The sequence below is a fragment of the Hevea brasiliensis genome, chromosome 18, assembly GCF_030052815.1.
Source record: "Hevea brasiliensis isolate MT/VB/25A 57/8 chromosome 18, ASM3005281v1, whole genome shotgun sequence".
In the NCBI taxonomy this organism is placed as follows: Eukaryota; Viridiplantae; Streptophyta; class Magnoliopsida; order Malpighiales; family Euphorbiaceae; genus Hevea; species Hevea brasiliensis.
Genome location: NC_079510.1, coordinates 7,399,884 through 7,415,779, shown reverse-complemented (window position 1 = coordinate 7,415,779; position 15,896 = coordinate 7,399,884). Strand labels below are relative to the sequence as shown.

Below are 15,896 nucleotides of genomic sequence, written 5' to 3'. Positions count from 1 at the left end.
ACATATGAAATGCAAGAAGGCATATGATTTGTCACAACATAAACAATTTACATAAGATAGACTTGTCACTAGTAATTTCTCAAAACTAATTGCTCGACTCATAAAGATGCTCATCGAGACTTCCTCTTATTACGTATCATTTACCAATGTGCTCGACTCATAAAGAAACTCTCGAGACTTCCTCTTTACATAGCAGTGTGCCAAGGACTTGCTAAGCCTCACTTGGACTTAATAATATCATATCATGCATGATCACATCATATCCATATATATCATGAGGGAAATCAGTGAGTCATTCAATATTTATCGAGCATCAGCAATAAATTATGTATTAATGCAACATCTTCATCTTCTAGATACATACAACCTAAAATAACATAAAATGGTGCATGAGAGTGATCATAATGTGCAATTGCAGGAGTGAGGTATATCATGGAATGTTTTAAAAGTTCAGGGTATCACAAGGTTCTTTTACTAAAGTTAGGATGAAATAATGTATCTAGCCTTCGATTTTATGACTCACTGAATGCGAATATAATATTAAATATGTTTTTATTACTATAATATTAAATATATTTTCTTTCACAATCACTTACAAATACCTCGTAAGATGCATGGCTAATTTGGCATTAAATGAATAATTATAGACTTGTTGAAGTGAAAAGGCTGATTTGGACTTGTTTAGTCTTGACAAAAAGTTCAAGAGCTTATTTATAGTTTTTCCCATTAAAAAAAAAAAAATCTTTAGAAAACTCTCCTAAACTCCCACCGTCTGAATCCAGTTATTGACTTCACTATTTTGTATTTAATATTTATGAGTAATAAATAAAAAAGTCTATAAATATGTAATTGTGGTTGCAAAATATATATCAAGTTACTTCAATTGGTTGTGACTTTAAAGTCTCTTATAAGGATTTGAGTTTAATTTTCTTTCTAACAATACTCTCATTTTTTGATTGAACCGGCTTGATCAAATCATTTCATTGATCTATTGTTTGAATCAACTAGATCACTTTCTTATTTAAACGAAATTATAAATTTGGACTGATTTGAAATCCAATTCATTGATTCACTAATACAACTATAGAAGGTCTAATATGAATTTAATAATAATGTCAAAAATATTCAACTCTTAATAAAATTATGTACATCAATTAATTTAATTTAATATTAATATTAAAATATTAAATTAAAAAAAGGAAATCTTTAAAATTAAATTGACATTAATAAAAAGAATTAATTATAATTATAAAAATGATAAAAATTTGAAACTTTTATTATTCAATCTAATTTAAATCTCTCAATATTTAAAGAAAGTTTATGATGATCAATAAAAACAAAATTTAAATTGATGGTATACACAATTTGTCAGAATTTTCTTATTATATCCCTTCTCTAAAGAATACAAAATTTATAAATTTGCATTGTCATTATGCATCATTCATAAAAGCATGTACCTCGAAATTGCTTATAGCGTCAAGAAGTTGTTACCGTAAACTTTTGGGAGTTGAGTTAGTGACAAAATGAGAATTCAAGGTCACATTTTGAGGAAGTTTCATGCTGAAATCTATAGAATCCATCCAAAAATTATTTTGATTCATCTAGCCATAGTATAGCCATCATATTATTTTTTTTTTTAAAAAATTACTAATAATCTGTATAGCATAATGGTAGCATAAAAAAATTATAAAAATAAATTAAATAAATCTTTATACTTTTAGTCAATAGTCAAATAAGTTTAAAATCATGTTTTGGACTAAATAAGCTTTTCTAGAAGAAAAAGTCTTTGTCCTTTTGAATCAAGGCCAAATAAATTTATATTTACTAAAATATTATTTTTAATATTTTTATTATTAAAAATAATAATTTTAATATTAAATAATTTTTCACCTTTTTTTCAATTTATTTTCTTAAAATTTTATTTTAATTAAAAATAATAAATAATTTTAATATTTAAAATTAGTAAAAAAATAATATTTTATTATTAAAAAAATTTATTATATGTGAATTTGTTCGACCTTATTAAAGGTACATAAGCTTATTTAGTCTAAAACTTAATTTTTAGCTTATCTTTTTTTTTCTTAGTAATTTTTGGCTTATTTAACTCTCTACTAAAAGTATAAGGACTTATTTAATTTTTTTTTTATTATATTTTTGAAATATATATGTGAATATATTTTAAGTATATTTATGAAATATATTAAATTAATTAATAATACTAAGGTTATTTTTATTTTTTATTTCTAATTTTTTTATGGAATGTTTATGATGTTTTTTTTTTTTTCCATAAAAGTCATAATAATTCAAATATGATTACATTTAATTTTTCTTAAAGCATTTGAGATCTTAAAATCTTTAACCATAGTGTCTAAAAGATACTTTGATTATCTAGAATTAATCGTGCATTTCATCTTTTTTATAATAAACAATTAAGAAAATAATATAAAAAATCTAAGTATTTTAATTTCTCAAATTTTCATAATTCGAATTTAGAAACGAAACCAAGTATAGTTTCTTTTGAATTTCATTCAATTTTGCTTTTGCAATTTCTAAGAAAATTGTGAATATCAAACATTATATTTTAATGTAAATTTGTATGTTAATAATTAGCTCATATACTATTATTCTTATTCAAAATTTTAAGTATTAATAAAGAAATTTATAAAGATTTTTATGAAACCATAATTACTTGTAGTTCTTGCTCATAATTATTAAAAATAATAAATGTTAAATAAATTATAATTTTATGTGCCACAATTAAATAAATTATATTTTGAATAAACTATTATTTTGAGTAAGTATATAATTTTATGTAGCAATACTATAAGAAAATATGTCTACTTTATAAATATATTAAGAAGTTGCTTGCGCTTTGCATATAGCTATTAATACTTTTAATGCATAAATTATTCTTATTTTAATATATAAAAATAAAATAACATTTTAAATTTATTGTTGATTACTCTATATTTTATTTTTATTAATTTTATAATTTTTTAAATTAAGTTTTTGTAATATTGTAATAATAAAAAATATTTATAATAAAAAATAATAGTAAAATACAGATTAAAAGTAAAAATACAAATTAAACAACTGAAAATAATTATTAAAATAAATTGTTAAACACTTTGCAAGGTAATAATAATTGTTTAGAAAGAATTAACATTTAATAAGAAATAATTTTTTTTTTTTAATAAAAAGTGTCAAGTAATAATACTAGGAAAAAATATGTTACATGCCAATGCCCCATATATATATACACACACAAAGTAAATGCTTAAGTTATACACAATTTTAATGAAAATTAATTTTTTATATATTTAATTTAAATTTTAATATTTTGCTTTTTATTAAAATTATTTTTTAATATAATTTTAATTATTAAAATTATATCACATAACTATAATATTCTCATTATAAAACCTTATTTTTAATTTTTATATATTTAATTTAGATTTTAGTAAAATTAAGTTTCTTATCACTTTTTCAATCTATTTTCTTAAGAAAAAAATCAGTCTCTCACACACACATATATATATATATTATCATTCCATACTCATATAGATAAACTAATGAAAAAATTTAAATACAAGTATCATGAGTTTACGATATATATTAGTGTAAATTACTATTTAGTTATTATATTTTAATAAAATTAACTATTTCATATTTATATTTTAAAAAATATTATTTAATTTTTATATTTTAATGAAAGTAATTTCTTGGTCTTTATATTTTTAAAAAATTAAATTAAAATTTTAAAAAAATTCTATGAAAAGAGATGATAATTATTTTAATTAAATTATTTTTTTATTTTAAATAATAGTTAAAATAAAATTTTAAAATTTATTAATTTTTACAATTAAATAATAACAATAACTACAATAATTAAATTATAATTAATATTATAATAAAAATAATTAAATTTTGTTAATTAATCAATGTATATATTAATTTTAAACATATTTTGAATAATCAAAAAATAAAATATTAATATAATAATATTTAATAGCATATTCAAGAGAAGGCTCTCTCTCTTTATACATATATATATATATATTACACTAATAATTGGCATAGTGCACAAAATATAATTAATGGAAAATAATTAAAACAAAATTATTACCCTTTGATAATTCTCCAAGGAAAACTCGTACCATCCGTTACATTGTTTTATTTTTATTTTTCTTTTTTTATTAAAAAAAAAAGGAGAAAAACCCATCTTCTGGGAGTCCATGCCGTTGCTTTAAGGCCATACAAATACAAATTCTACGCAGAAGTTCTCTAAACATATATCACTGTTTCTCCATGGCCACTCCTTTAGCTTCCTCTCAAAATCTATCTGTCTTTCTCAACAAAAATCACTGTCGCTCAAAACAACTCTTTCTCCATACATTTCCCAATGGAGTCCAAACCAATCGGATTCATTATCGATATAATTTACGGAAATCTTTCATGCCCACTAGAGTTATTGAGCCCAATTCAAGGTTCTTGCCGATGGAGCCTCAAGAGACTTGCTCTACTCGAATTATTTCCACCAACTCCATGAGTTCAGATGGCACTGCTGCCTCTTCCACTCTTTCTCAATCTGTATGTATGATATATTTAGTGTTTCTCTTTTCTTGGCAGTCTAGTATTGCAGGTTTCCGGAGGAAATTTAGCATAGGCTAGTCACTGAGGGAAAAGTTAAAACCAAATTCATTTATTTATTTATTTTTACTTTATCAAGATATTTGAATTTAACAATAGGATAATTGAATTTTCAAGAAGATTTTTATTCAAAATTAAATTAGCAAGAGTAAAAAAAAAAAAAGGGTTAAACTTTACTTTTGGAATTCAACCTGACTATTATAAGTAGTAATTTATTTCAATTAAATTCACACTTGAAACAAGTAAAGAATTGAATTTGATGTAATAAATACATTTAATTAATATTTATTTTGTAATCCCAATAAATATTTAATTCAACTATATATATATATATATATTGATTAGTGTTATTATTTGAAATGGTTATAATCATGATATTGATATTATTAAAATTACTATCATTATGGTTAGTCAATGTCTAAGGATGAACTTTCAAATTAGCTATGACTATGGCTAACATGTTGTAATTAAATAATATTGCAACTATAATAAAAGAAAAAAAGTTATAAACAAAATTTTCAGTTAACTATAATATTTTGTGATTAATAAGCCAATTATTGACATCATTATTTAAAATTAATCGCTAAAATTTTCAATTGGATATAATATTTAAGATAAAGGCTTAGTTGAGTTGAGTTGATTAGCTATTGCTACATGGATTTAAAATTCACAGCTAAAATATCGAATTAAGGAGAAGTGTAGAGTCAGCTATGCCATATTAAAATTCCATGTTCAATCTCAAAACTCAAGAGTTAAGGTTAGAGCCTTAGAGGTTCTAAGATGTTATCAAGCCTTAACCTCTTTTATATATTTTAAATGTGGGAATTTAATCTCTAATAAAGATTTTTTTTTTCTTAACTTGTAAATAGTTACAAAAGTGTTTATTTTGATGGCTATTGTTGTATATTGGTTACTATTTTTCATGTTTGCAGTTGGGAATTGTAACTATAGATACAGTATGCTATAGTGTTTTCTTATCAACTTTGGTGTGTAATTTATTTTTGTTTGGTATATGGTAAACTGGTTTTGTTTGGTTTATTAGGTGTTCCAAATTTTACATCTACTTGTTTCGCTTGGGATTATTCTTGCAATGGATAAGTTATTGAAAAAGGCATTTGTGGCTGCTGCTATCAAGTTCCCAAGTGCTTTATTTGGCATGTTTTGCATATTCTCAGTTCTATTAATCCTTGATTCTACCATTCCTGCTGCTGCAACAAGCTTGATGAACTTCTTCCACCCGGCACTTATGTTCATACAGAGATGGCTTCCATTGTTCTATGTTCCCTCATTAGTTGTTTTGCCTCTTTCTGTAAAAGATATCCCTGCAGCTTCAGGCGCCAAGATTTGCTTCATCATTGGTAAAATAAATTTTTTTTTTATTTACCTTTTCGATCTTTCAATTGTTTGGTTTGAAATTCCTTATTATTTTGGTTTGCAATAAATAAATAAGAGAATTTTTTTATGGAATTTCCATCCTTGTAATTGCCCATTAGATATAGGTTGCTGTTAAGCTCACTTCTTCAATGTGTGTGCTCAGAGGGAGGGGGAAAAGTTTTCAATGAAATAATATTTTTTATGTTTTTCAATTGTTTGCAGCTGGAGGCTGGTTTGCTTCACTGTGTGTTGCAGGATTCACAGCTATTGCTGTAAGGAAAATGGTGAAAACAGAAATGACAGATGCTGAGCCTACGGCAAAACCTTCTCCATTTTCTTCAATAGAAATATGGTCTTGGAGTGGGATCTTCCTTATATCATTTGTTGCTGCACTATTTTATCCAACTTCACTGGGGACTGCTGCTCGGACGTGCCTTCCTTTTCTTCTAGCATCCACTGTGTTAGGCTACATGGTTGGTTCTGGGTAAAATTTCAACATTCTCATATTAGAATATCTGCAATTTTCTCTTCAGCAAATGAGATAGGAGGTGGGAAAAAGGATTCAACTCAAGTTCTTGCATGCTTTCTCCTAAAAAGTAACATCATTGGATGTTGAGGATTCAACTCAAGTTCTCGCATGCTTTCTCCTAAAAAGTAACATCATTGGATGTTGCTCTGTTGCAATTAGCAGATATATGCTTACATTTAACAAGATTAGAAAAGAGAAAATATATATATATATATATATATATATATATATCATTCTTTAATTATCATTTGCAACTAATGAACTGCTGTGATTAGTTCATTCTCTCTTTTGGTTTTTAGGCTGCCTTCTAGTGTGAAGAAGGTTTTCCATCCTATCATTTGTTGTACACTTTCTGCAGAATTAGCCGCAGTGGCTTTTGGATATCTTTCTCGATCTGGACTTGATCCTGTTCTAGGTACTTTAACTTTTGTTGAACAAACAGTCCATTGCTGTTGCCAAAACAAGGGGAATCAAAATTTATAAATATAAGAGACCAATACAGCCATGCAATCAACAAGCTAGGTTATTATCATGTTCAAATCAGTATAATTCTCCTGTGAGGATGAAGGTGAACTGTATGCAAGTTAAGATGTGGTAACACAAGATCTATGGAGAGATATCTTCTTAATTGGAAATGAAGGTAAACAAAATATATTCACTGAATCCAAATGAAGGTATTTGAGATTTCATAAATTTCAGAGACAGATACCTTTTAATAAAAAAATAATTTTATTGTTACTCTAGGATCTAATAACTTCTGGGCTAACTAAGTCATTACAATATTTTCTGAATGAGCATTGAAGATCTTCTTTATTATGAACATAAGATACGAAATGTATGATGGGACCCGCTTATTTTACATATGAGTTTCACATTTTTGTGTGTTGAATTCATGATGAACTGGATTTAAGTCAGAAAAATCCAAAAAAAACTAAGACTATAAGTGTCCATTTCATTAGATTTTTTTTTTTCTCCTCAACCTTTACTACCTTTATACCTTTATACTTGATTCATCTTACTTATTGTTTGTGCTTCTTCCCTTGTGCATAGGATATTATCTTACAAAAGTGTCTTCTAATCCTGGAGCCGGTGATGTACTGATGGGATTTTTGGGTTCTGTTATTCTTTCTTTTGCCTTCTCAATGTTCAAGCAAAGAAAGGTAAGTACTTTGTTTCCAGTGAATATGTTAAGATTTTAATATAATTAGTTGGAATTATATTAGGCAAGGTTCCTGCAAAGTTATGTTCATTTTCTATATAATCACAATGATATTTTGTAGGCTCTAAGTAATGAAAGAAAATATATCAGAAACTCAATATGTCCAACAAAAAATAAGCAGTGAACATCCTGAGACTTGTTGACCATTATACATTGCATTGCATGATCCAAAGGAAATTTGAATGGCCACTTTGTCTCTAGATTGTTCATTGCATTGCATTGCATGTTCAAATCAATATAACTCTCATATAATATTATTTTATGCAAACTGTCATCTTATAATGCCCTAAATTATTAATCATTATTGTCTTGAAAAGTAAACTCTGTTGTATGCTTTTGCAGCTAGTCAAGAGACATGCAGCTGAGATTTTCACATCTATCATTCTTTCAACAATTTTCTCATTATATTCAACTGCTCTTATTGGACGTCTTGTTGGGTTAGAACCAATTTTGACAGTATCTATTCTGCCCAGATGTATTACTGTTGCATTAGCTCTCAGCATAGTATCATTATTTGAAGGTACGAAGATATTTAAAATACTGCAGCAACTATCATGCATTCTATATAATTAGGGGTGGCCAACCATCTGGGCTGGTTCTAGTTCAGAGTTCAGAAGATCTGAAATCAGACAACAGAGCCCCCTTTGATTCTGGTTCTGATTCTAGTTTTGGTTTCAATTCAATCTCGATTCCGTTTTGGTTTGGTCCAGTTTTGATCAAATCCAACCGTTGAATTTTTTTAAAATGTTTTTATTTTTTAGAAAAGGAAAAAATCCAGTTAGGGTTTGGAGCTGGACAAACTGATTTGGTCGAATTCAAGATCGAATTTTGATTAATCCGGTCTTAATCGATTTCAGTCTGTTTTTAATTGTGAGTTAAACCAATCTGATATTGAACTGGACTGTGGCCACCTCTATATATATAAGGATCATATTTGATTGCTATATTATGAAATATGGGCTTCATACAAGCATCATTTAATGAAAATGATATGAAAAATTTTCTCTCTTAAATATCAAAGCACAAATGTATTATTGAGGAATGTATCCAATTTTAATTTCTTTTAGAATTTCAAATTTGCAAAGTTTAGGACACCATTCAATGTAAACATTTAAATTTCAATCAATCAGAACATCTTTGAGGGAATCATTTCAAATGTCATTTGCAGGCGCTAACTCATCCATTACAGCAGCCGTTGTTGTAGTAACTGGTCTTATTGGAGCAAACTTTGTGCAAACAACACTTGATAAATTAAAGTTTCAGGATCCTATTGCTCGAGGAATAGCAACCGCTTCTAGGTATGTGCTTTGTCATAGCCTGTTTAGCATTGAAGTTGAAACTTATTTTTTTGGAAAGCATATTTTTAGGTATTAAAAAAGCAGTTTGAATATGTTATTTAGTTGTTTTAGAGCTTTTATGACTAAAATATGTCAAATTTAATACAAAAATAATTTTTAAAATAACCTATTTAAGAAAACACTTTTCTTAATAGTAGTTCGAACAATAACGCTAGATAAACCCTCAATTATATTGATGAGAACACATGCATTCAACATTGTATAAGTAGCGATTATCCATTTTGTCATTTGAAATCTCAACGTGCTTGATGATATGCAACTTTGTCTCTCAATGTTGTGTGAATTTTTAAATCAATTATTCTAATTTTATCAGACTTCATAGCTGATGGCAAATTTATCCAAGGGTAGGAAACATCAATGAAGTTAGTATCTATATTTAGTTGACTAAATTTGCATGCTATAGCCCATTTGAAACAGTAAACTCTAAATGTTGTAGTTTTTTTTCTAATTGTGTGTGTGTGTGTGTGAGAGAGAGAGAGAGAAGACAATCAAAAGGAAAGAAATTGAAAGTTCACACAAAGTGCAAAATTGTTTTAGTTCTCGCAACCCACCTATTAGCCAATTAACATGCTCTGTTAACACTTTTAGATCTTCCAAATTCTTTGTATTATTATTATTATTTTTTTGTATAAGTGATTAATTTCATTTATGCAAACATATAATGAGTTGATTTGTACTTCACTTTTGTGCTATACTTCCGATTAATGAAATATTTTTCCTTTTCTATAAAAAAAAAAAAAATGTTTCAGTGCTCATGGACTGGGAACAGCAGCATTGTCAGCTAAGGAGCCTGAAGCTCTACCATTTTGTGCCATAGCTTATGCTCTTACTGGTATATTTGGCTCATTACTTTGCTCAGTTCCAGCAGTTAGGCAAAGCTTACTTGCAATTGTTGGATAAATGCATTCATTATTTTGGCTATTCTCATCCTCTCAGAGCATTATTTAGCAAGTCTTTACTCTTTAGAGAATAGCCGATCCCTATTATTGGTAGATAAGGTGCCTGGTGTATATTTGTTAATATTAACCTGGACATAAAAGCTAGCCAATTTTCTAGCAATGCATCAATTTATTTATTTACTTATTTTTCTTTGCCATCACTTATGTTGAACATTTTGAGTGCATTTGGAAAGTCTAAAATTGAAAAAATTTTTAATATAATTTTATAAACCCATTTGAATTCAATTTTTATTATAGAACTGAATTGTTTAATTATATTTTAAAGTGAATGACAATGTGAAGTAAGGTTGAGATAATAAAATCCTTTTAATTAAAATCAAATATCAATTACATATTGATTTGTTTATATAATTTACATTAAGGTAGTGTTTGGTATAAATAAATTTCAAAAAATTTTGAGAAATTCATTTGTAAATTTAAAATTTTAGTGTTTGGTTTAAACAAAAATTCATTTGAAATTCTTAATAATCAATTCCATGAAATTTATTATAACTAAATCAAATTTCATCAAAATTGATAGAATTTACAAAATAAATTTTAAACTTAGAATTATATATATTTCAAATGAAAAAATTATCCTCTTATTATATATTATTTTATTTATTTCAAACACAAAATTCATTTCATTTAAAATGAATTTTATATTTAATATAAAACATACCAAACAAAGAAATTCATTTATAAATAAATTATATCGTCGAATTTATTTGTAAATGAAATAAATTTTAACATAGAATTCAACCAAACAGGATCTAAATTGAACTTCTTTTGAGAGCAATTACCGTCTAGCAACAATTAATTCAATTAACAAGAACAAATTAATTGATTATGAAGTGTCTACAAAATTATACCCCTAGTTGATCATTATATTCTCAAGTTTTTTTTTTCTTTTTCCAAAAAATGTATGATTCATAAATTGGATTTTCTCCCAAAATATATTTGTACTTGCATCTATTTGCTTTCTATCACTATAAAAAATTAAAAAAATAACTGAAAATTACCAACAACCAAATTTCATTGATAATTATCGACGCTTTATCAATGAAAAATGAAAGTAAAGAGAATTAAAATTTAAATTAATTTATACTGACAAAATTACCAACCATTTACTAATGGAGTTACTACTAACTAATATGACACTAAATACTAGCTGCAAAGTTAGCGACTAAATATTAAATATACTAACGAAAACATTTGTTCGTAATTACCAACAAATTTATATTTGGTTGGTAATATTAAAAAAGAATTTATAAAACTTTAAAAATTTTATTTATGAAAAATTTATGGATAATTACTAACAAACTTATATTTAGTCGATAATATTAAAAAAATTTAAAACTTTAAAAAGTTTAAACAATTTTACTTGTGAAAAAATTTCATTGATAATTATCAATGATCACGTATTTGATCAATAATATTAAAAAAAAAATTTAGAAAAATTTTAACAATTTTATCTAATGAAAAAGTTTCATTGGTAATGAACATATATTAAAAAGAAAATAAAAAAAAATTTAAAAATTTAAATATTTTTACCTACAAAATAGGTTAGGTTGGTCTGTAATTGCCAACCAACTCATGTTTAGTAAGATTATTAAAATTTTAGTAAGAGTATTTTAAAAAAATAAAAAATAAAATTGTAAAAAGCTTAAAAAGCTTTATTTATGCAAAAATTTTATCGGGAATTATCAATGAACTCGTATTTAACTGATAATATTAAAATGAATACAAAAAAATAAAGTTTAAAAAGTTTAAATAATTTTACCTATGAAAAAATTTTATTGTTAATTGTCAATCAATTTGTATTTAGCCAGTAACATTAAAAAGAAATTAAAAAATAAATTTATAAAAAGTTAAAATTTTAAATATTAAAATATTTCATTAGTGATTACCAATAAACTCGTATAAAATGTATAATTCATAAAATGAATTTCCCCCCAAAATTTGTTTGAATTTGCATCTATCTTTTATATATATACGCAGACAGAAAGGAAAGTAGAGCAGATGGCAAGGGAAAAGAGGGAGGAATACAAAGAGGACAGAAAGAGAAGAGGGGAAAGAGAAATTTTATTTTTTCACGTGAACCATATACTAATTGGGATTAGTGTTTGGGTCTTATTTTTATTTAGCAGGATAGAGAGTCCTTGCCACCAAGATACTGTATCACTACATATAACAATTGGCATAATATTCGTATTATATATGGATAATTTATAATTTTTATTATATTTTAAATGAAGATAAATTATTATTAAATTAATTTTAATCTAAAATTTTCTCTTATTTAATGTAATTTAAATAAAATTTTACTTAATATAATAAATATTTTTTAATTAATTTATAATGTAATTAATTAAAATATTTTATTTATTTTTTTATATATTAATAGTAATTTCTATGATTATAACGTATAAAATGTAGTTCATTAATTACGAAGTGTTTCTTCATTATTTTATGTTTTCTAAATATATAAATACCACATTTATTTCTAAATAAAATGATAGTATGGAACGTCCACATTGTCATTTTACATTATACTTTCATCTCATGGCCTTCCTAAATCCAAAAACCCCATTATTTTTTCTATGCTTTCAAGTGGTTTTTATTTTGAAAATTTATTTTTAAGAATAATTTTTTTTTATTTATAAATGATATAATTAAAAATTATATTAATTTATTAAAATTTTAAATAATTAATTTTAATTTAAAATGATTTATTAAAATTATTATAACATTCTTGATTTTTAGCTTGCATTAATTTCATAATTGCTTCTTGATCATTATTAATTCCGTTAATTTTATTAATAAGATAATCACTCGATGAATAAGAAAACATGAAATTGACTTTCATTCATTATTCTTTATATGATTTACAATATTTTTTAAATAATTAATAGTTATAGTATTTTTATTTTTAATGAAAATATTTTAATATATGACTTATATAACATTTAATATAAATTATATGTTAATTAATATATTTTCATCAAAGTATGTATGCTTACATACAAATGTATAAATATATTTTGGCCTCTCATAATTTGGCACCTAGTTTCGTCACTGCCTAGATTTGGCTAGGGACCGAGTCTGAATCAGACTGAAATTAGATCGGAACTAAATTATAATCGATCAAATATATAGTTGACTTAATTGTAATTATGATTTTAAAAATCGGATCGATTGATCAAATCGGTTTAATCTTTAGTCTAATTCAGTTTACTCACAAATCTTGATTTACATAAACCTGCTTTGAATCAGAATGAATTGGTCAGGTAATCCTAATTTATACTATGTCATTTCACTTCCCCTAATCTATTTATATTTTATTAAATATTAATAAAAAAATAATTAACACTCAATACAATTAAAAAAATAATTTTTTTTTTAATTTTGCTAACTTCCTTATAAATAATTAATGCTATTATTAATAAATTATATTATTAGTAACATGAATTATTTTTTATTTTAATTTTTTTATTATTCTATAATATCTTAACTTATTAATATCACTTTTTATTGATATAAATAAATTTATTATATATAAATTCTATTTTGAGCATTAACATTTCAATTAAGTTTTATATTATTTTTAAACAGTTTGAAAATTAAGTAAATTTATTTTAATTATTATTTATAAAACACATGAAACTATTAATTATAACTACGTTATTTTTTATTATTTGCAATAAAATTATTAGTAGCCTAATCAAATAATTCAAATAATGCAATGAAATTTGTAATTAAAAAAAAAATTCTAATGCAAGAGATTTTTTTTTTTTTTTTTTTAGTTTTGAAAGGAATTGATATAATGATTGTCAAAATTTGAACTTTTATAAGGTAAATTATTAACTCAGTAAAAAAATTTTCTTTCAAACTGATTTCAAAAAGATTGTAAGCTTCCTTTCTGGTGATTTATTTATAGTAAGACTAATGAATTTATTAGTTATTTTTTTAAATATATAACAACAATTTAGGACTTCTTCCATTCTATATATTGAAAATTAGGAACAAAAATGTAACATTTAGCTCAATCATATGCAATTTGATAATATATTTCCCACATTAAAATAGAACAATAGCTCTCTTATAAAAGTAAGCTTTTCAAATATCCAAAATTCAAAAGAAATATCATCATGAAAATAAATTAAATACAATTAGAACTATCGCAATTTTAAGAGAAAAAAAAAAAAAAAATTGATTAATGGCCGCAGAACTATCAAACATGGGTTTTACTTCAGCAGCTTTTCCTTCAACTTGACAAGTATTTACAAGGCTAAAATCCTTATCACTGCATAGCGTCTGCAACAAAGCCCGAGTGAAGACCATCAAAGTTTGGATATATCTTCGATTGCCAAGTCCTAAGAGATTGCGAAATCTTGTAAAGTACTTTTCTATGAGTGAATGCACATGATCCAACTAAGCAAAGACCAAAAGAAAAGAGGTTACTGATTCCTGTCAGAATTCTGTCAGGAACTTTTATTAGTTATTACCAACACAAATTGCTCAAAATTATTATTGTAAGGTTCTAATTGAAGTTATACAAGGAGAGAACTTTCCCATGTGTATTACACTCGTGCAATGGATCAACCAATTTGTCATGAATGTGACTTGGACAAATTCTAAAGGGCAGCCACACCAAATCAATAACCATACATGAAGTTGGTCAACTAGACTTCAAAGAAACAATGAGTAAAATTAGAGACAATCGGAAATGATAGTTTATATGCCTCTGAAAATGTAATTTTTGCATCATGCATGCTGATCAAGGAGTCAGCAAGATTATGTGCCTCATCTATTATAACAACACTAATATGGACAAGTTCCCATACTTCTTTTGAACAAGATCTTCGACATTCAATGCTCCAAGTTGAGAAATCTTATCTTTAAATTGCCTTCGTAGCTTTTGCTTTCTAAGCATTGAGCATCCGGAAGAAGCCCTGGTTCGGCGTACTCTTCCCTTCACACCTATATTCTGCAAATATAATCACTTCCATCAGTGAAGAAAAATCTTTATACCCCAACAACAAAGTTATTATCTGCATTTTTCTGAATACATTGAGATTAGAATAGTTCTATATTGTATTTGGCTACTAAATTTACAATAACCCTTCCTCACAACGAAGTTCACTGAAAGAACTATGAAGCATGCCTGAAAAGAGGATGACTTTTTAATATTGCAGTCCTAACTGCTAACATAATATGTCTTAATTATGGCGTCCATAATTGATATAATTATTGAATCCTTTACAATAGGATTTGTCACTTCACATGGAGGCCATGTGTACATGTACAATACACAAATGCCATTCTACATAATCTATTAAGCATTTGGCATTCAATTGAAACATGTTTTCTGCAATAACTGAACAAACTATGACTGTGATGGAGTCTTAGTTCCTCACTGCTAGACCCAAGTTAACAGCTCTCCACAGTTCACAAGAAAGGATCATGTAATGATGCACAATCACAGTGGACTTCTAGAGCTTGTGCTCTCCAGCATTTGGTTTTTACAATCACTATATTTACTTTTAGAACTACAGTTTGCATTATTAAACTCCAAAAGAACAATCACATATTCAATTACTTGGTTTCATAAAAGTAAACACAAGGAGGAACAAGCGTCTACCATCCTATGTAGCACGGAAACGGAAACATGGACACAGGGAAACGCGGAAATGGATATGGAGAAACGGTATTTTAAAAAATATAGGAAACGAAAACGTGGGGAAACATGTAAATATAAAAAATATAGGGGTATATTTATTTGAAAGATGATATATATATATATATATATAATAAAAGATGTTCAA

The 15,896-nt window shown here is 25.6% G+C and overlaps 1 protein-coding gene across 1 annotated transcript; it reads left to right on the top strand.

The window, feature by feature from the left end:
- Positions 1 to 4,247: 4,247 nt before the first annotated feature.
- On the top strand, positions 4,248 to 10,213 carry LOC110644049 (plastidal glycolate/glycerate translocator 1, chloroplastic). Its single transcript, XM_058140976.1, has 8 exons — positions 4,248 to 4,590; positions 5,693 to 6,008; positions 6,247 to 6,508; positions 6,853 to 6,968; positions 7,604 to 7,713; positions 8,115 to 8,292; positions 8,941 to 9,070; positions 9,880 to 10,213. Exons 1-8 carry the CDS (start codon positions 4,309 to 4,311, stop codon positions 10,028 to 10,030), a joined length of 1,545 nt encoding a protein of 514 aa, XP_057996959.1. The 5' UTR covers positions 4,248 to 4,308; the 3' UTR covers positions 10,031 to 10,213.
- Positions 10,214 to 15,896: the final 5,683 nt, after the last annotated feature.

Excerpts from the sequence above, each read along its gene's own strand:
- LOC110644049 (XM_058140976.1), top strand. The coding sequence starts at position 4,309 with ATGGCCACTCCTTTAGCTTCCTCTCAAAATCTATCTGTCTTTCTCAAC. Across the intron at positions 4,591-5,692 it reads CTTCCACTCTTTCTCAATCT|GTGTTCCAAATTTTACATCT; the intron begins GTATGTATGATA and ends TTGGTTTATTAG. Across the intron at positions 6,009-6,246 it reads CAAGATTTGCTTCATCATTG|CTGGAGGCTGGTTTGCTTCA; the intron begins GTAAAATAAATT and ends AATTGTTTGCAG.